The following is a 27,461-nucleotide window of genomic DNA, read 5'->3' as shown; positions in this document are numbered from 1 at the left end:
GTAAGGAATGGGATTTGAGGTCTCAATGCCTTACATAATGTCTTCTTTGCTCTGTTTACCACTTTTGGATCAAGATGTAAGCTCTCAGCTTCTGAATCAAGCCACTGCCACGATGAAGATGGAAACTCATACCTCTGAAACAATAATCTCGAGAAAAAAAAAAAAAAAACCTTCCTTCTGGGAGTTGCATTTTCTACTTTAACAAATTTGCTTTTTTTAGTGCTCCAATAACTAACAGAGATATCAATTAAAAGCGGAGGTGGGGGAAAACATACCTACTTGAATAATTTTTGCACTATATTGTAAGTTTTGATGATTTCTACATTGTTTTATATTTCAGAACTATGTTCCTGAGATGTTAAACATCTCAGGGGATAATGATGACTGAGTTTTATGACCCACTTAGTAGGAGGAAAGAGAACTAGTACCCACCAGCTATATTCTGACCTCCACACACATGCCAGGGTATAAACATACCCATTCCCATGTACAAAATAAATGATAAAGTTTTAACACATATTATGCACAAGTAAACTAATAAGGACACTTACTAAATGTATAACTGAAAACCCAAAGTAATTGTAAAATCAAGTATTTCATGATATTTCTCTTTCATGTGCATACATATACAGAAGTCAAAACTGTCTTTCTGGCTGTTTAAATATTATACATGATTTTGTGCAAAAAATACTGATACTATCTTTTAAAAAGAAAAAAACTGTATATGTATACACTGTTGCTTATTAAACACTATTAAGAAGACATGAGTCCAAACATTCTATTTCAAATTTGAGATTAGTGGATTCTGACATGTGGAAGTGTTACATTTCCCAAATGTCTCACCAGCACAGGTTCCCAAAAACTAAGAAAACCCAGTGCTAATGAGATGGCTCTTCAACCTCTAGGTGGTTGCTGCCAAGCCTGGGAACCTGAGCCTAGACACACAGATATATACACATGAACTAAAAATAGATAAGAAAAGGAAAAAATTAAAATTTAACCATATATATTATGATTATCCAATAAGCTTTCTGAATGTTTCTTAGGTTATACATCATAATTGTGATTGACAGGCTATTAAATTTGAGTGATGTTTGTAAAAAAATAACAATAAATTATATCTATAGAAGCAAGACTTTATCTTTGGGAACAAGACTGTATGCTCTATGTTATCACAATTGTTTAAATAGACAAAGGCTAGAACCTCCAGTTCCACAAACAAATGTGAATTCTACTCAGGCCTGTTTACTGCAGTGTCTTTGGTCATGGGAACAGTGTGGTTTGTGTCGATGTTAAAGCATTGCTCACAAGTGCATTTAACCTCCCCAGTATTGCTAATGAATCCATGGTTCAGGTTCAAGAGTGTTGAAAACTTGATTGAAGATGGCCAGACTTGATATCCTTCCACCAACATCTATCTGATTGGAGGAATGGATAATAGACATTAGGTTTAAACATCTACCATTCCAGTTAAGATTATATGATAGCATCTTGTTCTTAGTCTTCCTTTTTCTTAATGGGAACATAAAACCAATGAATAAAAATATGCTTGAAACATGGGACAGGCATTGGGCATTGGAATTGACAATAAAAGTCAATTTTCCATTCCTAGTAGAGTTCTCCAGGAACCTATTTGTATACTAAATGACACAATGTCAACGTCAGTGCACAACTGCCAACTGGGATGCAGGACACTGCTCATGCCAACCATCCTGAAAGGCAGCTATAAAAAGCAGGGAGTTATTCTGCACCTTGTCAGTGAGGTCCAGATACCTACAGAGCAGACACAGTTGCTCACACATGATGAGGGTCATCATCCTCCTGCTCACACTGGATGTGTTAGGCGTCTCCAGTGTGATGATGGAGAAGAGACTCAAACAGAAGGTAGCAGGCCTTCAAGGAAGGGGGCTGTATGTGGGGGGCATGCTGGGCAGATACAAACAGAGAGACAGAGAGAGGCTTGGGAGGGGGATTTTTGCAGGTGGGGGTGGGCAGCAAGAGACAGAGAAGCAGAGGCAGAAATACCTTAAAAGGGGAAAGAATGTTCTGGAAGTTAGTGTTTGCTAAGTCTGGTAATGGGGAGTGACAAATGTGTTGGGAGGAGAGTAGTTGGGTCTCATAAATGCTTTTCTGAGAGAGAAAAAGGGACAGATACCAAGAGATAGAGACAGAGAGAAATGAGACAGTTTCTGGAGAATTTTGCTAGGGATGGATAATTACCCTGTTGGTATTCTCTACATGAGGAGTGGAGAGAGACAGAGAAAGAGAAGGTGGTCTAAAAGGTGGGTTTCTGAGATAGAGTCACAAAGAGAGGGCAAGAGACAAAGACAGAGATACATGCAGAATAATGCTTCTGAAGATAGGTTTTCTGTGTATCTTTGTGTGACAGAGAGAAATAGGAGTGGGGAAGAATGTTCTGGACGTATTCTCTACATCTCAGAGTGGAGAATGGCAAGGAGAGAGAATAGTATAAGGAGTGGTTTTCTGAGAGATAGAGACTGAGAGACCAGAGAGGCAGACACACAGAGAGACCTGGAGAGAGACATAGAGAGAACATCCATCAGTCTGGCACCAAGGGTGTGTCCAGCTTTCCCAGCAAATCCAAACACTTACATTGCTTCCTATGTTTCCACTCATGTGCCTCACCCTATGAAGAAATTGAAGCCATTACAATGAATATGATGAAGTAATGTAAATGGGTGAATTGTACTAATATTATGCTTGCAGTGACTATTGTCTACTTTTGCCTGTTATCTAAAATATTAAAAGTAAGGATTCAAAAAGATCTCAGGAAAAACAAGATGACTTAATTCAAGACAAAGCTAGAGTACAGATTACAGACAGACATACTGCCAAGGATGGACAGCTGCCCACTTGACTGACTGGACTCAAGGTCCCCAAGATATTATGTATGTCTCTATCAGGGGTACCAAGGAGACCAATAAGCTGGTTACTAAGGGGCCAGATTTATTTTGATTGACAGATTAAAACTTTTATTTCTCTAACTATATGTATGTCCCTTCTCATAATGCATCTGATTTTAATCATACATATGCCAAATTACACAAAGCCATAATAGGTAGGGTAAGATCATCTGAATAACATGGTTTTGTCTTACTATGCATACACCCCAAACCAGTTCAGGCCAGATTAGAGCTTCTACTCTCCATACCAGGATACATTGAGTATATAATTGAATGGAAACTGTCTGGACTTGATCATAGTTAGGGGTGTGGAAAGTCCTACATCATTCTTCAGAGACCGGTATATGACTAGACAGATGCAGGATTGGGGACTATGAGGGGTTCTTTTGTGTACTCTACAGCCTTGTTCACAAATCAGTGTGTGAGTACTCTGATGCAGGTGGGGAAGAGGAAGAAGAGGTTGTTATATGGGGAACTCTACATCATTGTTAAGAAAGGGGTATGTGAGTAGCCTGATGCAGTTGGCTTGGGGAGGGGTCTAAAATCATTATTGGGTTCATTGTGTAGAGTATGCATGAACATAAAAGACGCTAGGCTGCCTTATTACATATGCCTTATTACATAATCAGGTTGTAAATTACCCCATCCAAGTGGGTTTGGAATCCCGGGTTACTAAACTATCCCCTACTTTTACCTGCCTTGTTTCCATAGCTGCTTTTTTTTCCAGCTTGAAGGGAAATGGCGAACAATTTACTTAGCTGCCAGTACTGAGGACAAGATAAAAGAAGGCTCTCCATTGAGGACCTACTTCCGTCTCATTTTGTGTGGGAGAAACTGCAACCAAATCTACCTCTATTTTTTTATTAAGTAAGATATATTTAGAGACAGAACAATCCATGTGATGATCTGTGGGTAGAGAAATGAAATGTTTTCAGTCAACATTCATGTCTGTGAACACACACAGCACTAAGTGAGGATTCTTATATCATTTTGCTCTGTATGGTCCTGAAAACAACATATGATAACTGTACTTTTAATTTAGAATGAGTTAATTTATTTATTGTCGATATTTACTATATATACATAGCTACCCAACTATGTATGTATACATGCATATATCCATCTATTATTTATCTATTAATATATCTTCTCTCTATCATGTTATCTGTCTACCTACATACCTATGTATATATCTATCTTCCATCTAGCTAATTATCTATTATTTAACTACCTACATTTGTGTATGTTTATCTTCTATATACTTTTAAATCTATTATCTATGTATCTATCACCTATATATAATATCCACCCATCTCTTGATATTTATTATTTTACTTTGGCTTAGTATACAATAAATAAAAGAGCAATAGTTTAAAATCAAATAGGTGTATACTCTAGCATTATGAAGAGATAAAATTTTTATTTTTAAATACATTTTTTAAACTAAATCATTACCTCGTTTCTCCCTTCCATTTTCTCCCTCTGATCCTTCCCATGTACCCTCCTACCCTCCTTACTTGGTTTCTTTCAAATCCTAGGCTTCTTTTTTTTATTGTTTGTTTGTTTGTGTGTGTGTGTGTGTTCTTAAACATACAACCTGTTCATTCTATATAATGTTACTTGTATAGATATGATTTTTACAGAAACCATTTGATATTCAAAAACCAATTGATAGGAAAGACTTTTCTTCAGGGAAGACTGCAAAATATCCTAAAATTCATATGGAGCCAGAAAAAAATCTTATGGTAGCTAAAACAATCCTGAGCAAAAGGAACAGTGCTGGAGGGATCGCCATTCCAGACAAGAGTGATTTTCTTTTTTACATGCAGAGAATAGACCCCAAGGCTTTCAATGGGCTTTATGTAACCACATCCCTGATCTAAACAGTTATTTCCATCTTTTTTGCTTGTTTTTGGATGTGTGCCTTTAATGGCTGAGTCATCTCTGCAGCCCAGTTACTCCTTGTTTTTAGAGCCATAAAGACAAATCTAAGCTGAGACTGTCACTATTAGTCACATAGATCTCTGATGAGTTGAATACAGATCTGAATATATGACCATGCCTACGACTCTATGAATCTCCTGATCTGTCGATATACATCACAACTTAAATCTTCTCAGAATAAATTTGTAGGCCGAATTTGAATCCATTTAAATGCACAAAGCAATTGCTGTTACAGAATCTATAATATTGGTGACATTTATGAGAGAGGCAAAAAATGAATACATGGTTCCAATGTAAATATGGAGGCTAGACTATAGTGTATGTAGGGCACTGAGATGTGCTCTGCACCAGGAGGCCTTGCACGCTTTAAACCCAATTTCTACAGACATTTCTCATCTCAGATTGGGGTAGAATTTTTCTCAATACTTTGGGTTTTTTTTTTTCATTTATCAATAGTCATTATTGGGTGCTTGGGATACAGCTGTGTTGAGAAAGTGATTTTATAGCATGAACCACAGAGCCCAGGGTTCCATCCTCAGCATAAAGTTGCAGTGCTACATTCCCATCATTCAAGCACTTGGTGAGTAGAAGCAAGAAGATCAGGGGTTCAAGGACATTTATTGGTCATAGGTCAGGATAGGCAACAGGTATCACACAGAAGAGCTAATTCTGCCCTAACAGAGATGCCTGCAAACACCTAACAGGGTGATTGATGACATTTAAGAATGTATTAATTATATTTAGGAAAGATGTCCTACAACAACATGTTCTTATGACAGATCTACAGAGGAAAATGTGGTTTGCAATAAACTGTCCTGTCATTTATGAGGAATCAGGACTCTGGAGTAATATACAACACAACAACATGCATACATTTGTTTTTCAGGAAAGGGGCCAAGTGCCAAGAGTACAAAGTCACAGGAAGGAAAGAACAAGAAGTTTACTTTGCAGAATGTGAGTAGACAATACTGGGGTGAATGCATGACCTTAATTGTTTTTCTTTTCTCAAAATTCATGGTCATAGTTGAATTTTGCATATCTGATATCTACATTCCAGTGCATTTGTCTCTACAAATTACAGATGCAATCTTGAAGAAAGCCTCTTTCATTTTCTTCTTAGTCATTTTGGAGCTAGTAAGAGATGTGGTTTGTTTGTTTAGTTTTTAATGAATTTAAAAACGTTTTTATCTACATGGTGTATGTTTGTACCAATCACACTTCCCTTGTTTAGCTTTAAGTGTAAAGTAAATCACAGACAAGGATCTGAGAATGGTTAAAGAAATTAAAAGATGACTTGAGCACTTCAAAAAATAACTTGATGCAAAATAGGAACTAAGATTTTATCAACTATTAAAATGACTTCCAGAAATTCTGAAACATGAGTCTTGTATATGTGATGATGAATGATCTAAATTTTATAATTTTATTGGGGAGAAAATTATTTACAATATATAAATTTAAGCATCATGAATGATCTTATCTCTTTAATTGTGACAGGCGAGGCATATAACCTAAAACACACTGAAATCCATTTATAAATAATTGAGGTATCAGTTTAATTTGTCATGAAACAAGTGTTAAAGACACTTTCATTATCTTCTATTCCACCATAAAGTGTCTGTTTAACCCAATACATTAAACTAATAGACTAAACATGTCATGGATTCTAGCTTGATTTATAGATGAGTTTATTGTACCTAAATAGAGGAGCAGAATCAACTCACAAGCAAATATCCCTCCAAAGAACCCCATACTCCACCTTGTGTGTTATGTAATTTAGTTTGTGGCCAGCCTGGTCTACACAGCAAGTTTCAAGTCAGCCAAGGATACATAGTGAGACCAGACTCAAAAAGAAAATGAGTTAACACTGACATGAAAAGGAACAGTCATCATATCAATGTGGAGGGTCTTAGGTCAGCCCCTTCCTCTCTTTAAGAATTCTTGTTAGTGAACCAGTGAGTGTATTGGAGTAACTTACAAAAGCATGTGTAAATATGGCTGCATTTCTGAAGAGCCCAACCCAGCTTGGCTGACACTCCTGAAAGCTTTATTCTTAGAGCTTTAACAAGGCTTACAGACAGCTAAACTAGTCAGAGTCTCTTCCACAGGGCTTGTTCACTCTTTCCCATAACACTGTGGAGTGAGTGACCTACTGAAAGTTGTTATTCTCAAAATCATCCTGAGACTTGTGGGATTTTTACTTCTCAAATCTCATGAGCTACCAAGACAGAATGTTCTGGTTTAGAGAAAATCTATATGTGGCACCCTTTCTTTTTTTCTGTCATGTCTCTGAGGTAAAATTGGTAAAGTTAGCAATTGCACCACTAAATGTAGATCAGATCCATGAAAATGTGTATATATATATATATATATATATATATATATATAATCAGAGAGCTTTCCTCAATATGTGTATATATGTGTAGATAATTCCACCATAAAATGTAATAGGATCCATGAAAATGCCTATATATGTACACGCATATAATATATATATATTACATCTTTTCTCAATATATGTATGTGTAAACAATTCCAGCATTAAATTTAATAGGATCAATAAAATGTATATACATATGTGTGTATGCATATACAGCTATTATCACCAAGTAAGAGGATTGCACTATGCTACCTTCTATGAACTCAGACATCTTGGTATCAGGACCATCATTATTCCAAATCAATATAGATTCTACATATTTGTAGGTAAGTATGGGATATTAGGTATATTTTATATCTTACAACAAAATTTTAAACTTGATTTATAATTCCCTGTTTGTCTTGACTAGTTTCAACTCATAGACCAGAATATTGTGGGTCAGAAATTATATACTCCATATACACATCCATAACTGACGTTAGAATGAACCCGAACAACCATTTTGTTGACTTTATATGTATTTATACAAATTTCTTATCTATTGCAGATGAAGGGAACAACGCATTAGTGTTAAAGACAGTGAATGAGAAGATATTGCTGTTTCATTATTTTAACACGAACAAAAAAAATGAGGTCACACGAGTGGCTGGAGTTTTGGGTGAGTGTCACACATGAAATTAGTCATCTGAGTATGTGGTTCAAGGACATGAATGCATGTATATCTCTGTACCCAAAGGTCGCAGTGTATTTGTGCATCTGATTCTGTTTGTCATGTTGATAAATCACTGAAGCTGTAATGGTTAGCTTTGAAGATCAACTTGACACAACCAGAATGCCCTGGGAAGGGTCTCAGTAGGGAATTTCCCATAGCAGACTGACCTGTGGGTGTGTCTCTGCCCTGTCCAGCAGGGCATTAAACAGGGGTCCGGGGAGGTCACCTGAAAGAGAGGATGGGGGACACAGGTGAACACAAAGAAACGTGGCTTGTCTATAGGTTGATCAAACCGTAGTTTTTACTTTTTCACACAATGGTTATATACACAAAAAGGCAGGATGTGGGGAAGGGGATGATACAGGAGCATAGGTGTTCAGGGGGAGTACAGATATCTTCCAGAACAGAGTGTCAGCTAGGTAAAGGTTCAGGGGACAGGTCACTATGACTCCACCTATGATTCACTTGTCCTTATTTAAGTTGGTACTATCCATCAAGGCTACCCAAGGTCTATGACTATCCACAAGACCAATGCCTACTTGTTCCTATCCAGGCTGGTAAATTTCCACCAAAGCTGCCTGTTTACAGTATCTTAGAGCTATCTGTTTCAGTGTTTTTCCACAGAGACCCAAGACTTTGTGTTAGCAGGCATGTATGTCAGGCCTATTGCTGATTTTAGGTCTATGGCTGATTTTAGGCCTTCAGTGTAAGCAGGACTACCCTTGACATGTCTCTAATGATAATTAGCGTAAGAAGTCTCCACCCAACGTGGGTGGCACCATTCTGCAGCAAGAGGATATGCTGGAAGCTTCAATCACTGACAGACACAACACAGAATCCTTTGACAAAGTTCTTAGCGAGGAATTTCTCTCATGAGACTGGCTTGTGTGCTTGTCTCTGGGAATATACTGAATGATGATTACAAAGGGAGGACTCTGCCCGCTGTTTTCAGTACCATTTGCTGGGCAGATCATCCTAACCTGTATCAGACTGGGAAAGTTGGTTAAATGCAAGCATACATATGTATGCATTCTTTGATCTCTGTTCCTCACTATGCACATGGTGTCTCTGCCCCTAAACTTCTCCCACTGGAATTTCCTCAATTAAATGTGCTATAATTGGGAAAATATACCTTTTTCTACCATAAATTGTTTTTGTCAAAGCATTTTGTCAGAATATTGAGCAAAAAAATGAGATATTGATAAAATTGTCAATGTTACAAAACATGAGAGATAGTATATTACATCCTGGGGTTCACTCACTGCTTTGATATCTTAGGAAAATGATGCAATTTTGCACTGTCAAACTATTGAAAAAAGGAGGCAGATGTTGTGCTTTGGCACTTTTTAGGAGACTAAGCAATAGAGAATATTTTATTAGTGTGCTGAGTACTAATGTTGTGACATCTTCCCTATACACCATGAAACGCAGGAAAAGGCAAACAACTGACTAAGGAAGAGATGACGGAGTACATGAACTTAGTGGAATCAATAGGCATTGAGGATGAGAAAGTACTGCGTGTCATGGACACAGGTATAGTAGCAACCTGTGTGTGTAATTTCTTACTTTTGCATTTTTATAATAAATATGTATTTTTTATTATAGAGGGTATTGGGAAGATGGCTCAGTGGGGAAAGTGCACATAAGCATGAGGTCCCAAGTTTGGATCCCAGCACCCATTTAGAAAGCCAAGAATAACAGAGCTGGGAAGGGAAGGGGACAAGAGGAGCTTTCTAGTAGTAGATCTATCTGAATGATAGTGTCTCAAAACTAACAATGTATAGAATGAATAAAGAAGATGTTAAAATGTCAGCCTCTTGCCTATGCATGCATGGGAGTACCCATGTCATTCACGTGACTATGGACATACAATGAACCATGCAGATAGATACGCACACACAAAATCTACCTGAAGTGAAACTCAGTTCCCAGGATCCTTTGTTCAGATACTCTATTTAAAACTTAGCTTTTTATCTGCATTTTTACAAAAACTGTTTGTATGCAGTAATGTTATTATTAATATTATGTTGAGGTACGGTATTACTTTAAAATAATAGTGTTGTTTTAAATTAATAAATCATTTTAAAATATTATTATATTAAAAATAATATTATTTTTCCATGTTTACTCTCCTTTAGACAACTGTCCAAGCAAGATCAAGATTAAGTGAGTCGAAGCACGTTCATTTTATATCTTGACATTTTATTTTAATTCAATTTTTAAAGTAATATTTTATTTGTTATTTAACTTTTTCATATATGTATATAATGTATCTTGATCTTACCTACTCCCACACACCTCATCCCAGAGACCCAGAAACACATCTCCCTCTATACTTAATGTTTTTTTAAATTTATCATCATCATCATCATTTTCTCAATGAGTCTAAATGGTGCTATCTCTGAATAGGGTGTGTCAATTCCTGGAGATATGAGCAGTGTGATAGGAAAATATGCAATCCATAGGAAAAAATGGACTGCAGGGAGCTGGTGGCACATGCATTTAATCCCAGCACTCAAGAGGCAGAAGCAAGTGTATCTCTGGGTTCTAGATTAGCCTAGTCTATAGAATGAGTTCCAGGGCAACAAGGGCTACACAGAGAAACCCTGTCTCATAAAACCAAAAAAATTTAAAGACAGAAAAGGAAGGAAGAAAGGAAGGAAGGAAGGAAGGAAGGAAAGAAAGAAGGAGGAGGAGGGAGGGAGGGAGGGAGGGAGGGAGGGAGGGAGGGAGGGAGGGAGGGGAAAAGAGACAGAGAGACACAGACAGACAGACACACAGACACACAGACACACAGACAGACACACAGACAGAGGCAGACAGAAAGGCAGAAAGAGGAAAAAAGAAAAATACAGACCCTCCCTCTCCCAGAAACTATCAACTGGCAATAGCTCTTTGGTTAGTGGTGGATTGTCCTGAGTCCCCCTCTGCTCCATTCTAGAATGTTAACTAATTTGATCTGGCCAGAGTCTTGTGCAGACCACCACAGTTTCTGTAAGTTCATGATTTAACAGGTCTTTCATGTTCAAAAAACAGAATTTTTTGGCTCTACTCCCCACTGATGACTGAGCATCCACAGTCACTTGCCCTCAGCCCTTTGACCAGCTACAAAGTTCTGTGTGAACCACTCCCCACTCTAAAAAGTTGAGCAGAAGCCAGACTTGGAAGCACACCCTTAATCCCAACACTTGGGATGCAAAGGTAGATGAATCTCTGTGAGTATCAGCCAGCCTGGTCTATATACTGAGCTCCAGAACAGCCAGGTACATAGTCTCTATCTAAACAAACAAACAAAAAGGTAAAAAGTTGATTTGACCAAAATTGAAAGCAGCATAAATCTATGAGTATTTTAAAGACAGTGGCTTGGAAACATAACACTTTATCACAACTGGTCTCCTCCATAGGTTCCATGAGCGCCATTGTTATGGATTTTTTACTAGAATTACAATAGGAACCCACCCTTACCCCTGTTCTTCCCTAGATGTGAGATCCCTTCTATGGAGCTGGCATCAAATTTAATCAGAGAGTGGTTGGTTTCCCCAATAAAGCCTTTATTGCACCAGTGGATACAAGGATGCTTTTATAGTGTGTTGGAGCAGCATGATGACATCACTAATATCTTATCTCACATACACAGCCTATTAAGTACATCTAAGAACTGAAGAAGAGTTTCCTAGTCCATTTGAAATTGATTTCTTGATGCCCTACAGCCACAGCACGTGATGTCTGCAGTAATAGTGTCCTACTATTTACTTATGCTGGATAGCCAAGAGATATGGCAATAGCCAAGTTATTTTGGTGATTCTAAGGCCTCCCTCCACTAATAAATAGTATGGTGGTACCCTGGTGACTAAAAATTAGATTTTCACTGAATAAACAATGTCTTCTGGGAACAGCAATTGTACCATTGCAGAGATCCTCTGCTGAAACTTTTTTAATGCTGTATTTTTAATTAGCTTACAAACTAGTGGATTTCTGTAAGACTTCTTCATACACCTTCAGTTTTAGTTGACCCACCCCTACCCCTGCTCTTCCTTATGCCCAACCACATCCACACCTGCTTCTCTAACCCACAGCTTTCCCCCCTCTATCTTCCCTGTCATCAGTGCCTGTCTAATTATATTTTAATCACACAATCATTGGTTTCCATATGAGTTTTTATAACCCTTCATTCTGGTTAAACCTTCCATTACACCCTGATTTCTCCATTCCACATCCAACTCCATAATTGAGCCTTCCTGCCCCCAGTATTCTTCTTTATACTTCATTTTAATGGTATTTCACTTGATGGACCCACTCCCTTGATGGACCCAATTCAAACTGGTTTCTAATTACCTGGCTTCCTCACATACTCCATATTATGCATACAAAATAAAAGATTCAAATCTAAGATCCACATGTGAGATAGAATGTGCAATTTGTCTTTCTGGGCCTGGGTGACCTTGTTGAGTATGATAATTTCCAGTTCCTTCTATTTACTTGTAAATTTCATATTTCATTTTCTCTATGGCTGAGTAATATTACATCTTATACATTACATTTTCCTTATCCACTCATTAGTTGATGAACAGTTAGGTCAAGTTTATTTCTTAGCTATTATGAACTTAACTGCAATGAGCATGAACATTCAAGAGTCTCTGTAACAGGATATAAATCCTTTTGGGTACATATCTAGAAATGCTGTAACTGAATCACATGGGAATTCTTTTACTAATTTTTGAGTTTGTTTATTTGATGTTCATAGTTTTTGTGTTTTGCTTTGCTTTGTTCTAAGTTCTTTGTATCTAGTAGACACTAATCCTCCATCACTTGTGTAGCTGCAAAGATCTCCATTCCCTGACATACCTGTGCATTTAATTGACAGCTTCCTTTGTTGTTGTCTTTAATTCCATGATATCTGACCAGTGTTGGTCTTAATTTCTTGCTACAAGAATCCTATTCAGAGAATACATCCCTGTGTCTAAGGTCAACACACACTCCCTGTTTTCTCCTCTATCAGCTTCAGGTTACCAAGTCTTATGACACTGTCTTTGATCCATTTCAATTTGAGTTTTTTGCAGGGTGACAGGGAAGGGCCCAGGCTCATTTCTTTATATCTTGATGTCCACTTTCTTTAATTCTATCTATTTATGGAATTATACATTTTTATATTAGGTAATTTTCCTTCTTTCAGAGGAGACATTGACAATATCCAGAAGGGGACTAACTCTTACTAGTGTTGAGATGTCATTCTCCTCTATGGGGCTGGTATTGGGGGCAGCAAGTTCTACCCCTAGTCTTCCTCTAAGATTCAACTACTATCTGGGACCTTGAGAGAGACTCTGGCTGTAGGATACATGAAGCTTGATAAACTCCAATGTAAAAGTACCTTGAAACAAAAATATATATCATTTTAGTTTAGATTCATAGAAATTACATCCTCAAATAAACATGTGAGTCCTAAAAAATATTAATTTAGGTTGTGATATAAGATCATTTGCCATATTAAAAATTTCCATATATGGAAAACTTCCATACAAAGTTCATGTATATTCCCAAACATACAAAATCCTGTAAAATGTTTTTGCATGATACATCTTGTCATTGTTTGCCTCTTTAATGGCTTGTATTTGTTTTATCTCCACTCTCATCAAATATCATGTATTACTAGCCTAAATCTATAAAGTAATTCTGTTCCAACATTACAGATGACATCAGGAACTTTCCAGTATATTCTTCCTGAAACCTGAAACATCAATATGAAGATGAAGCAATCTCTTCTCTCGAATCACATCTTCCTATTTACTGCAAATTACAATTCCTGTCTCCATACGTTCTTTTTCTCATGTTCTAATCGGTGTTAGTGCATCTTTGAATGTTTAAATAAATTTATTTCATTTGCATACGTGTCTTTGAAGAAAGGAAGCTAAAGTGCAATGCACATAAATATATATTTGACTTTTTTAAAAGGAGAGGAGTGTTGGAGGGGTAGCTCAAAGGGTAACAGAGCTTGCTGCACTTCCAGAGGACCTGAGTTCAGTTCTTAGCACCCACATCAGGCAGCTCACAGCTGCAGTTCCAGGGGACCTGACACCCTCTCCTGGACTCCTTGAGCACTACACACAGATTACAAACACACACACACACAAATAAAAAATCTAATGCAAGTATGGATTAATAATATTAGATGCTTTTTATTAATAATAATTTGAGGAGCTTGGGTAAAGCTTAGTTGTTGAAGTGTTTGCCATGTAAGTACAAATTTTAAATATGTGTTTCAATTCTTAGAATCCACATGAAAAGCCAGGTCTGCTGGCTCATGACTGTAATTTCAGCACCAGGGAAGGAGGTAGAAACAAATGAATCTTCTGATGTCACCAGGAGCCAGCCTAGACTACCTGAAATATCGCAGGCCAGTTAGAGACCATCTCAAAAAATAAGGCAGGGGACATGACAGACAGCTCAGTGGTCAAGAGCACTAGCTACTCTTCCAGAGGACCCAGGTTAGATTCCTAACACCCACATGGCAGCTCACAACTGTCTGTAACTCCAGTTCCCAGGGATCTGATATGTATGTGGCCAAACATGCAAGCAAACACCAATGCACATAAAATTTTAAAAAATAATAAATTCAAATAAGGCAGATGTGCATGAAGGATAGCACCTGACATCATCCTGTGGCCTTCAACATTCACATGCACACATGTGCGTCCACAAACACAGGTGCAAAACTACACACACACACACACACACACACACACACACACACCATACACCAAAGAGTCTCGTCATTCCTGCATGTTACAGACTCCAATATTGTAATTTTGACTTTAGAAAGGAGGGTAAATTATTATACTGGTTGTTTAAAGTGAACACTAAGAGCTTTGTGTGCTGTTAGTTTGTCAACTTGACACAAGCCATAGTCATTTGGGAAAGGAGACACTCACGAAAATACCTCCACCAGGTTCAACTGTGAGGCATTTCTTGATTGGTGGCCATTGCTGTCAGACAAGGCCATCCCCTGCTACCTATGGATCTGAAGCCATGGATCTCTCCCTGTCCACTCTTTGGTTGGTGGTCTAGTCCCTGGGAGCACTGGGTAGTCAGGCCAGCCTATGTTGTTCTTCCAGTGGACTTGCAATCCCTTTCCATGCCTACAGTCCTTCTGCCAGCTCCTCTACCAGGTTCCCTGAGCTCAGTCTGATGGTTGGCTCCAAGCATCCACAACTGCATTGCTCAGTTGCTGGCCAGACCTCCCAAAGAACACAAGGGTCCTGTCAGCAAACACCTCTTGACCATGGCAACAGTGTTGGTTGGGTTTGGTGTCTGCAGGCATGATGAATCACCAGGTGGGAAAGTCTCTGGTTGGCCCTTCCTTCAGTCTCTGTTCCATTTTTATGCCTTTTCTTTCTTTGCAAGGGAACATTTCTGGGTTAAAAACTTTGAGCTGGGTGGGTGACCTCATCCCTCGACCAGGGGCCATGCCTATCTACTGGAGGTAGTCTTAACAGGTTCTATCTCCCCCTTCTCTGGGCATTTCGGCTAAAGTCATCCCCATTGGGTCCAGAGAGCCTCATGTTTCCCTGGTGTCTGGGACCCTCCAGTGGCTATCCCCAGTTCCTCATCCCTCACTGCTACATATTTTTGGTTGATTTCCTGACCTTCTGTACCTCTCTGACATCTCGTCCAGTTCGTGATAGTGCACCCTAATTTCCTCCCCCTCCTGTCTCCATCCAAGGCTTCCCTCTATTTCTCTAATAGAAGAGAAAGTGGGGAAGAGCCTCAAATACTTGGGCACAGGGGGAAATTTCCTGAACAGAACACCAATGGTTTATGCTTTAAGATCAACAATTGACAAATAGGATCTAATAAAACTGAAAAGCTTCTGTAAGGCAAAGGACACTGTCAATAGGACAAAATTGCAACCCACAGATTAGGAAAAGATATTTACCAACCCTATATCTGATAGAGGGCTAATAGCCAAAATATACAAAGAACTCAAGAAAGTAGACTCTAGAGAACCAAATAACCCTATTAAATGTGGAGTACAGAGCTAAATAGAGAATTAATCGAAGAATCTCACATGGCTGAGAAGCACTTAAAGAAATGTTAAACGTCTTTAATCATCAGAGAAAGACAAATCAAAACGATCCTGAGATTCCACCTCACACCAATCAGAATGACTAAGATGAAAAAAAAAAAAAAAACCTCAAGTGACAGCAGATGCTGGCAAGGATGTAGAGAAAGAGGAACACTTCTCTATTGTTGGTGGGATTGCAAGCTGGTACAACCACTCTGGAAATCAGTCTGGCAGTTCCTCAGAAAATTGGACATAGCACTACCTGAGGTCCCAGCTATACCATTCCTGGGCATATACCCAGAAGATGCTCCAACATATAACAAGGACACATGCTCCACTATGTTCATAACAGCCTTATTTATAATAGCCAGAAGCTGGAAACAACCCAGATGTCCTTCAACAGAAGAATGGATACAGAAAATGTAGTACATTTTCATAATGGAGGACTACTCAGCTATTAAAAACAATGACTTCATATAATTCTTAGGCAAATGGATGGAACTAGAAGATATCATCCTGAGTGAGGTAACCAAGACACAAAAGAACACACATGGTATGTACTCACTAATAAGTGGGTATTAACCCAAAAGCTCACAATGCCCATGATACAACCCACAGACAGTATGGAGCATAGAAGGAAAGAAGACAAGGTTGTGAATGCTTTAGTCCTGCACTGAGGGAGGATCAGCTTGCATTCTTCAAGAACCCAAGACTATCAGCCCAAGGATAGTATCACCCAAAATGGGCTAGTCCCTCACCCATCAACCACTAATTAAAAAAATTCCCTACAGGCTTGCCTACAATCCAATCTTGTGGAGGTACTTTCTTAATTGGGCTTCCTTTCTCTCATATGAATTCAGCTTGTGTCAAGATGACATAAACTATGCAACATAGACAGTATATACATGTTGTTGAGAACTGCACTACCCCACGTTTGGGGGCCAAAATGTCTCAGACCGTTCTGTCAATGTTGGGACCCGCACTGCCAAAAGCCTTGAGGACTAACTTGTTAGCCCGCACTGCTCCAAGCTGCTCCAGTCCGAGGGTCGGAGTTCAGCAAGAGAGAGAGGACGAGAAGAATGGAGACCAGACATAGTGTGATTCAATCCCGTTGATTCTTCAGTCTCTCTTCTTCTCTCTAAGTCCCAAGTCTTGAGTTCCTAGTCCCTAGTTCCTAGTCCCTAGTGCCTCCAAGTTCCACGTTACTTCTTCCAAGTTCCTAGACTCAAGTACAAGTGTCTAATTCCTAGTTGCCTGTCTCGAGTCTCAAGTGCCTACTACTTCCAAGTTCTTCCTCCAAGTGCCAAGTGCCTAATCATAATTCTTCTGAGTTCTCTAGTCCAAGTGTCTTCTTCCTCAATGCCTAATTCCTACTCCAAGTTGTACTGCCTAATGCCTAATCCCTACTTCCAAGTTGTACTCTAAGTTGTACTCTCTAACCTAATTCCTAGTTCCAAGTTGTACTCCAAGTTGTACTGAACTCTTCTGTCTGCCTCTTGCCTTTTATATGTCTCACTTCTAAGTCATGCCTCTAAGTCACACCCTTAAGTCACACAGCTTTAAGTCTCATACACCCAAGGGAAGATCCTGGGTATCTAAAACAAGATGTTATCAGAGTGTGCTCAGCTGTTGTAGGTTGATGTAATCAAGTCTTTTGTCAGGGTATATGGCTCAAGATGGCTGCAAGGATGATAGCTGCCTTCTGTCGGCTCCCCACAACATGTGTATGTATGTATCACATATCTATCATCTAAAAAATCATCATCTATGTATTCATCATACATCTATCATCTATTATATATCTATCATCTATCTATAGATCTATCTCTACATAGATGCAAGTATCTATCACATATCTATTCATCATCTATCAATACATCATGTTTATCCATCATTTATCTATGTATTATCTATGTATATATTCATTGTCTGTCTATTCACCATTTATCTACCCATCTATCTATTAAAAAATTACCATGAGCAGGACCATAGTAGCACATAATCCCAGAACATGGGAGGCAGATATATGAATTCAAGTCCAGCCTGATCTACAGAGTAAGCTCCAGGATAGCCAGGGCTGCACAGGAAAATTCTGTCCAAAAACAACAAAAAATAAATTAATGTGATTAATAATCAAGGAAGACACAACATAAATTCCATCATCTATGGAATCCATGTACATGCATACATAAAAATGTATGTTTACAGGTTGAAGAGATGGCTCAGTGGTTAAGAACACTGACTGCTCTTCCAGAGGTCCTGAGTTCAATTCCCAGCAACGACATAGTGGCTCACAACCATCTGTAATGGGATCTGATGCCCTCTTCTGGTGTGTCCGAAGACAGCTATAGTGTACTCATATATATAAAATAAATAAATCTTCTTTAAAAAGGAAATTTTAAAAACTGTATGTTTACTGACAAAATATACACCTGGAGTATTTAATTAATTTAATTTAACTTAATTAATTAATGAAGTACACCAGTGAGATGTCCCATCTGTCCACACAAATCTAGAGATCTGAGTTAAATTCCTAGGACATATGTAAATGAGGGAGGGAGGAGAAGAGTCTCCAAAAGTGTCCCCTGAAATCCATACATTTGCTGGTTGTGATGTATACACCCACCCCTAGACATGCACAATAATAAATAACTTTTCTAAATGAAAAAGTTAATTACCTCAAAAAGAAATCTTTATTACAGATGTGTTCAAATGCCAGACTATAAAAGTTTACTCAGACAGCATGTAACTTTTTGACATCCTGTTGTTCTGTTCTTAACAAACCAGAGATGTGCATAAATTTTACACTGTATGTTTTCCTTTTTTTGAAAATATATTTAATTGGTTGTATTGATCACACAGATTTCCAAAACATATGTTCATGTATAACATAGTAGTAGTTTCTTTTGACCAACTGCTTGACAGAAACATCTTGAGAGAGGAAGTGTTGATTCACTCATGATTTAAGATGGTGGACAGTCCATCATAGTGGGGCAGAAACTTGGCATGTGAGCCTACTCTGAGCCACACCATTAAGAAATATTACTGACTGCCATTCCTGAAAAAGCCATGATCCCTCTATAGCTCCTTAGGAGTAGACTTATGAGTGACATCCATAATAGTGCATATATATCAATCATCTGTTTATTGATTCTTTCACCTATGCATGCATCCAACCATGCATCTATCTATCTAATCTATCTCTATCTATCATCTATTAGTCTATAAATCTATCCATCATCTATCATCTATTGATATATCATCTATTGATATATCATTTAACTCTCTATCATCTACCTATCTATAATCTATCACTTATTCATCTATCATCTATATCAATTTATCATGTGTCTATCATCTAATCAGTCTTTCTTTCACCTATCATATATCAATATATTTTTCTTTTACTACTATCATGTTCTATATTGTGACACAGCTTCACTAAGGAGCCCAGAAACTTACTTTACAACACTACCTGGACTTGAATTCAATGATCTCACATTCTCAGACTTAGAAGTAGATGTGATTACAGCAATATGGATAGATAGATAGATAGATAGATAGATAGATAGATAGATAGATAGATAGATAGATATAAATATATGATAGACAGATACATAATCAATAGATGATTGATATACCATTGAGAGACAGATAAATATATAGATAGGAAGATAGATGGGTAGAGAGATATCAATAGAGAATGGATAGATAGAAATAGATACATATAGATATATAGATTAGTTAGAATGATAAACACATAGATAGTGCATAGATGCTTATGTAGTTGATAGATGTATAGATGACGAGTAGAGAGCTAGATGATAGATTTTATGTTAGACAAGTATATGATAGCTATAAACATGGATCTATGATAGATAGATAGGCAAGAGATTGATGAAGATAAATGGTTGATATATGGCTGGGTGGATGGGTATATATATCAATAAGTATGTTTCAGTATATATTAAATTGAAATATTTCTATTGATATATGAACACATGTTTTTATAAATATATTACTATGTTTGTAAATATTTAGAGATCTGAAGTATATACATGCCTATCTTATATATAGATGTCATCTGCCTATCTATATATCATCTAGTAACAATTGTTCATCTCTCTATGTTATATATGTATATATAACATAAATAAGTTAATGATATATATTATATAATATATTAATATATAATCAATATATAATAATTATATGTAATTAATATATTATATATTATTATAATATATTAACAAATATATAATTAATATATAATATATTAATATATATCTTATTAACCCCGGTAATCATACACAAATACAACTAAAATAAATTCTTACTCTTTTTTGCTGGACATTTTATTTATCTACATTTCAAATGTTATCCCCTTTTCCTGTTTCACCCTCTGGAAACCCCTATCCCATCCACCTTCCAGCTGCTTCTATGAGGGTACTCCCCTACCCACACATGAATTCCCACCTCACCACCACGGAATTCCCATACACTGGGGCATTGAGCCTTCACACAACCAAGGCCTTCTCCTCCCTTTGATGTCAGATAAGGCTATCCTCTGCTACATATACAGCTGGAGCCATGGGTCTCTCCATGTGTACTCTTTGGTTGGTAGTTTAGTTTCTGGGAGCGCTCAGGGGTCTGGTTGGTTGATATTGTTGTTCTTCCTATGGGGTTGCAAACCCCTTCAGCTCCTTCAGTCCTATTTCTAACTCCTCCATTGGGGACCCCACACTCAGTACAATGGTTGACTGCCAGCATCCCCCTTTGTATTTGTCAGGCTCTGGCAGAGCCTCTCAGGAGACAGCTAGCTATATCAGGCTCATGTCAGCAAGCACTTCTTGGCATCCACAATAGTGTCTGGGTTTGGTGTCTGTCTGTGGGATGGATGCCCAAGTGGGGTAGTCTCTGGGTGGCCTTTTTCGGTTAGTCTCTGCTCCACACTTAGTCCCCATATTTCCTTTAGACAGGAGCGATTCTGGGTCAAAAATCTGGAGATGAGTGGGTTGCCCCACCCCCCAACTAGGGGCCTTGCATACCCTCTGGATATGGTCACTACAGGTTCTCCCTCCCCTTTGTTGGGCATTTCAGCTAATCATCCCTGTTTAGTCCTGGGAACCTCTTGCTTTCCTGGCATCTGGAACTTTATGGTGACTACCACCAGTTCCCCATTCCCCATTGCTTCACAACTCTCTTCAATTACCTGACCCTCTATATAATCATCCCTGTCTACTCCCATACCTGATCCTGTCCCCCTTTTCCCCCTTTTCCACCCTTTTTTCCCTTTTCCCCCTTTTCCCCCTCCCCCCTTTCCCTCCTCTCTTCCTCTGAAGTCCTTCCCACCCTCTACCTCCTATGAGTATTTTGTTCCCCTTTCTAAGAAGGACTGAAGTATCCACACTTTGGTCTTCCTTCTTCTTGAGCTTCATATGGTCTCTGAGTTGTAGCATGGGTATTCCAAGCTTTTTGCCTAATATCCAATTATCAGTGAGTAAATACCATGTGTGTTCTTTTATGACTGGGTCACCTCACTCAGGATGATAGTTTCTAGTTCCATTCATTTGCCTAAAAATTCCATGATGTCATTGTTTTTAATAGCTGAGTAGTTCTCCATTGTGTAAATGTATCACATTTTCTGTATCCATTCCTTTGTTGAAGGACATCTGTGTTCTTTACAGCTCCTGGCTATTATAAATGAAGCTGCTATGAATATATCGGAGCATGCATTCCTATTATATGATGGAGAATCTTTTGGTTATATGCCCAGGAGTGGTATAGCTTGGTCCTCAAGTAGTACTATGTCCAATTTTCTGAGGAATCACCAGTCTGATTTCCAAACTGGTTGTATCAGCTTGCAATCTCACCAACAATGGAGGAGTGTTCCTCAACAGCATCTGCTCTCACCTAAGTTTTTAATCTTAGCCATTCTGACTGGTGTGAGGTAGAATCTCAGGGTCATTTTGATTTGCAATTCCCTGATGACTAAGGTTGTCCAACATTTCTTAAGGAGCTTCTCAGCTATTCGAGATTTCTTAGTTGAGAATTTTCTCTTTATCTCTGTACCCCATTTTTAATAGGTTATTTGGTTCTCTAGAGGATAGCTTCTTGAGTTCTTTGTATACATTGGATATTAGACCTCTATCGGATGTAGGATTGGTTAAGATCTTTTCCCAATCTGTTGGTTGCCCTTTTGTCCTATTGACAGTACCCTTTGCCTTACAGAAGCTTTTCAATTTTATGAGGCTCCATTTGTTGATTGTTGATTTTTGAGCATAAGTGATTGGTGTTCTGTTCAAGAAATTTTCCCCTGTGCCCATGTGTTTGAGGCTCTTCCCCACTTTCTCTTCTATAAGTTTCAGTGTATCTGGTTTTATGTAGAGATCCTTGATCCACTTGGACTTGAGGTTTGTATAAGAAGATAAGAATGGATCAATTTGCACTCTTCAACATGCTGACCTCCAGTTGAACCAGTATCATTTCTTGAAAATGTTATCTTTTTTCCACTGGATGATTTTAGCTCCTTTGTCAAAGATCAAGTGACCATGGGTGTGTGTTCACTTCTGGGTTTTCAATTCTATCAAATTGATCACCCCGCTTGTCTCTGTACCAATACCATGAAGTTTTTATCACTACTTCTCTGTAGTACAGCTTGATGTCAGGGAAAGTGATTTTCTCAGAAGTTCTTTTATTGTTGAGAATAGTTTTTACTACCCTGGGTTTTTGTTTATTCCAAATAAATTTGAAAATGGCTCTTTCTAACTCTATGAAGTTATGAACTCTATGAACTCTATGAACTCTATGAACTCTATGAAGTTATGAGTTGGAAGTTTTGATAGGGATTGTATTGAATCTATAAATTGCTTTCAGTAACATGGCCATTTTTACTATATTAATCCTGCCAATCCAGGAGCATGGGAGATCTTTCCATCTTCTGAGATCTTCTTCAATTTCTTTCTTCAGAGACTTGAAGTTCTTGTCATACAAATCTTTCACTTCCTTGGTTAGATTCACAGCAAGGTATTTTATGTTATTTGTGACTATTGTGAAGGGTGTCATTTCCCTAATTTCTTTTTCAGCCTGTTTATCCTTTGAGCAGAGGAAGGCCACTGATTTGTTTGAGTTGATTTTATATCCAGCCACTTTGGAAAAGTTGTTTATCGGGTGTAAGTGTTCTCTGATATAATTTTTGGGGTTACTATCATATCATCTGCAAATAGTGATATTTCGACTTCTTCCTTTCCAATTTCTATCCCTTTGACTTCCTTTTTGTTGTCTAATTTCTCTGGCTAGGACTTCCAGTACTATATTTAATAGGTAGGGTGAGAGTGGGCAGCCTTGTCTAGTCCCTGATCTTAGTGGGATTGCTTCAAGTTTCCATTTAGTTTGATGTTGGCTACTGGCTTGCTGTATATTGCTTTTACTATGTTTAGGTATGGACCTTGAATTCCTGATTTTTCCAAGATTTTTAACATAAAGGAATGTTGAATTTTGTCAAATGCTTTCTCAGCATCTAGTGAGATGATCATGTGCTTTTTCTTTGCATTTGTTTATATAGTGGATTATGTTGTTGGATTTCCTTATATTGAACCATCCCTGCATCCCAGGAATGAAGCCTACTTGATCATGGTGAATGATCGTTTTGATGTGTTCTTGGATTCAGTTTGTGAGAATTTTATTGAGTATTTTTCATCTATATTAGAGAAATTGGTCTGAAGTTCTCTTTCTTTGTTGTGTCTTTGTGTGGTTTAGGTATGAGCATAATTGTGGCTTCATAGAACACATTGAGTAGTGTTCCTTCTGTTTCTATTTTCTGGAACAGTTTAAAGGGAATTGGTACTAAGTCTTCTTTGAAGGTCTGATAGAATTCTGCACTAAAACCATCTGGTCCTGGGCTTTTTTGGTGGGGAGACTTTTAATGACTGCTTGTATTTCTTTAGGGGTTATGGGACTGTTTAAATGATTTATCTGATCCCGATTTAACTTTGGTTCCTGGTATTTGTCTAGCAAATGGTCCATTTCATCCAGATTTTCCAGTTTTGTTGAGTATAGGCTTTTGTAGTAGGATCTGACGATTTTTTTTAAATTTCTTTGGTTTCTGCTGTTATGTCTCCCTTTTTGTTTCTGATTTTGTTTATTTGAATATGCTTTTTGTGCCCTCCCTCTGGTTAGACTGGCTAAGGGTTTATCTATCTTGTCAATTTTCTCAAAGAACCAGCTCCAGATTTTGCTGAATCTTTGTATAATTCTCTTTGTTTCTACTTGATTGATTTCACCTCTGAGTTTGATTATTTCCTTCCATATACTCCTCCTCAATTTATTTGCTTGTTTTTGTTCTAGAGCTTTCAGGTGTGCTGTCAAGTTGTTAGTGTAGGCTCTCGCCAGTTTCTTTTTGTAGATACTTAGACCTATGAGTTTTCCCCTTAGCACTGCTTTCATTGTGTTCCTTAAGTTTTGGTATGACGAGCCTTTGCTTTCATTAAATTCTAAAAAGTCTTTAATTTCTTTCTTTATTTCTTCCTTGACAAAGTTATTGTTGAGTTGAGCATTGTTCAGTTTCCACATGTATATGGGCTTTCTGCTATTTTTGTTGATACTGAAGACCAGCCTAGTCTGTGGTGATCTGGTAGGATGCATGGGATTATTTTAATCTTTTTGCATCTGTTGAGGCCTGTTTTGTGACAGATTATATGGTGTATTTTGTAGAAGGTACCATGAGGTGCTGAGAAAGTATATTCTTTTGTTTTAGGATGAAATGTTCTATAGATATCTGTTAAATCCATTTGGTTCATAACTTCTCTTAGTTTCACTGTGTCTCTGTTTAGTTTCTGTTTCCATGATCTGTCCATTGAAGAGAGTGTGGTGTTGAAGTCCCCCACTATAAATGTGTGAGGTGCAATGTGTGCTTTGAGCTTTAGTAAAGTTTGTTTTATGAATGTGGGTACCCTTGCATTTTGAGCATAGATGTTCAGAATTGAAAGTTTATCTTGGTAGATTTTTTTCCCTTTGATGAGTATGAAGTGTTCTTCCTTATCTTTTTTGATAACTTTTGGTTGAAAGGCGATTTTATTGGATATTAGAATGGCTACGGAGCGGCTGGGAGTCCCGGAGGTCGTGGTGTGGGGCTTCCCGCACAGCGCCTCCCGGGCTGGGGCATCTGGGGAGGCTCCGGTATGTCCCGTATGCTGGCGGGGAGGTAAGGACAGGGGCGTGGAGCTGGTGACCTCTGCAGGGGCGATCCAGAGGGGACACCAGGTAAGGGCCGCCTGCGTGTCTCCATAAAGCAAGCATGGGTAGGCCAGACCCCCTACTGGCAGCCCAGACACACATGCACCCCCCTCCTACAAGCCCCCCACGCCCCCCTTAAATGCCTTTCCCATCGCTGAGGGCCTCTGGGGCTCTTAGCTCGCCCAAAGTCCTGAAGACTGCAGACCCCACTACAGGGCTCGCCTGGAATCTCTACCATTAGGGAGGAAGAGGGAGGACCACATCGTGAGACTCATTCAAAAAAAGTGGCAGTGTGTGTGGAGGAGGTGGCCACACCTGTCAGGAGCCACATTAGAAATGGAGCAGCCATTCCTGTTAGATGATGAAGAACAAGATCCAGAACCACAGCAGAGTTCACAAGAACCCATCCAAGTCCACGATGCCGTTGCTGACGAAGATGCTGAGCTGATCTTTGTAGGGGTGGAGAACGTGAAAGAAGATGCTGAGCTGATCTTTGTTGGAGTAAATTCAACTTCCCAACCAGCCAACTCGAACATTCTAAACAGAGTCACCCCAGGTTCACGGTTAAAAAGAAAGCATAGCAGGCTTAGAGAGGCCACGACTCCAAGATTGCAGCCCTCACGACCTGCCGCCCCCACATCAGAGGCAGTGATTGTCTTGCCTGGGTCTCCAGTTGAATCAAGATCAACAGATAGTCCTATTGTTATTGAGCCTTTGTCCGAGTCTGATGATAAAAGTAATTCACCACAAGCTGTGCCTAGTAGCTCTTCAAAGTGTTGCTCACCTCTGGTTACACTCTCAAGTTCAGAGAATAGGCCAGTGAAGGCAGCGCTTTCAAGAGGAGATTTGAATGAAAGTTTGTATGTATCGAAGTGCCATTTTTCCATAAACCCACAGAGGCCTGAACGTAGTATTGAGATTGTAGAAGACCTGCCTTCAGCTTTGCCCCCTTCAGGTACTTTGCATACCTCGAGTGCGCAACAGAGGACACCTTCCTTTGATGCTCCCAACTCACTGAACCATTTTGTAAATGGGGCACCTCTTTCAGAGGGCTCTGTCCACCCTCGCCAGGACAGTGGATTGATGGAAGCGGACTTTTCAAATCCCACAAGTCAAGAGACTTTTGATCCCAAGAAAGGAAGTTTGACCCTGTTACTTAGTGACTTTTATTATGGACAGTATAAAGTGGATGGGAAGCCAGAGCAGAAGACTCATACAACCTTTAAATGTCCCAGCTGCTTGAAAGCTCTAAAAAATGTTAAATTTATGAACCACACCAAGCATCATTTGGAGCTCGGGAGGCAGGGCAGAGATGATGCCTGAGAGAGCCACATCACCTGTCTCCGCTGCCACCGCCAGTTTGCTTCCCCTTTCCAGCTGGAGTGCCACATCGACCGTGTGCACATGGCACCAGACCCTTCTGTGGTCTGCAAAATCTGTGAATTGTCATTTGAGACAGAGCAAGCCCTTTTACAGCACATGAAGGACAATCATAAGCCTGGGGAGATTCCCTATGTGTGCCAGGTCTGTAAGTACAAGTCCTCTGTCTTAGCTGATGTGGAAACACATTTTACAAAGTGCCACGTAAACACTAAGAACCTGCTTTGTCCATTTTGTCTTAAGATCTTCAAAACTAGGATGCTGTACATGTGCCATTACAGGGGCCACTGGGAAAGGATCAGCCACCAGTGCTCCAAGAGCCGGCTACAGTTTTTAACCTTCAAGGAGAAAATGGAGCATAAGACCCAGTGCCACCAGATGTTTCAGAAGCCTAAGAAGCTGGAAGGGTTGCCTCCTGAGACGAAAGTCGTGATCCAGGTGTCAGTGAAGCCTGTTGAGTCAGAATCTGTGAAAGTAGCCTCAATCACTGTGAGCACAACCGACTGGGAGCCGTCCTACCCCAGATCTCAAGGCAGACTCTCAAAAAAGTCCCGTTAATTCTAACCTAAGTCCCAATCCAAACCCTTCAGAGAGACGAGAGTACAAACCCATATATCAGTTAATCACTGGTGCCCAAGATGCTGAACTGATGAACAGATCTTTTTCCCTTGATTTGGAGATAATGCAGGGTTTTGTCTGGTTTTTGAGGGTGTCTTTTGTTCTCATTTAGTGCTGGAGTTGGATCCAAGGCTTCACAAACAATAAGCAAGTGCTCCATTACCCCAGTCCCCAGCTACAGCATTTTCTGAGTGAACAGTGAGTGTTATT

General features: G+C 38.9%; 1 protein-coding gene and 1 pseudogene across 1 annotated transcript; both read left to right on the top strand.

Moving 5' to 3' along the window:
* The first annotated feature begins 1,800 nt into the window (after positions 1-1,800).
* On the top strand, positions 1,801-10,130 carry LOC117695499 (probasin-like). Its single transcript, XM_034486392.1, has 6 exons — positions 1,801-1,884; positions 3,652-3,791; positions 5,755-5,822; positions 7,796-7,906; positions 9,392-9,493; positions 10,099-10,130. Exons 1-6 carry the CDS (start codon positions 1,801-1,803, stop codon positions 10,128-10,130), a joined length of 537 nt encoding a protein of 178 aa, XP_034342283.1.
* A 15,459-nt stretch (positions 10,131-25,589) lies between these two features.
* On the top strand, positions 25,590-27,191 carry LOC117694885 (zinc finger protein 280B-like; annotated as a pseudogene).
* Positions 27,192-27,461: the final 270 nt, after the last annotated feature.

Source organism: Arvicanthis niloticus, chromosome X (assembly GCF_011762505.2).
Source record: "Arvicanthis niloticus isolate mArvNil1 chromosome X, mArvNil1.pat.X, whole genome shotgun sequence".
NCBI lineage: Eukaryota > Metazoa > Chordata > Mammalia > Rodentia > Muridae > Arvicanthis > Arvicanthis niloticus.
The sequence above is the reverse complement of the archived record's forward strand: the minus strand, read 5'-3'. Positions and strand labels throughout refer to the sequence as shown.

Coding starts and splice junctions, on each gene's coding strand:
- LOC117695499 (XM_034486392.1), top strand. CDS start 1,801: ATGATGAGGGTCATCATCCTCCTGCTCACACTGGATGTGTTAGGCGTC. Junction 5,823..7,795: donor AGAAGTTTACTTTGCAGAAT/GTGAGTAGACAA, acceptor TATCTATTGCAG/ATGAAGGGAACAACGCATTA. Junction 9,494..10,098: donor ACTGCGTGTCATGGACACAG/GTATAGTAGCAA, acceptor ACTCTCCTTTAG/ACAACTGTCCAAGCAAGATC.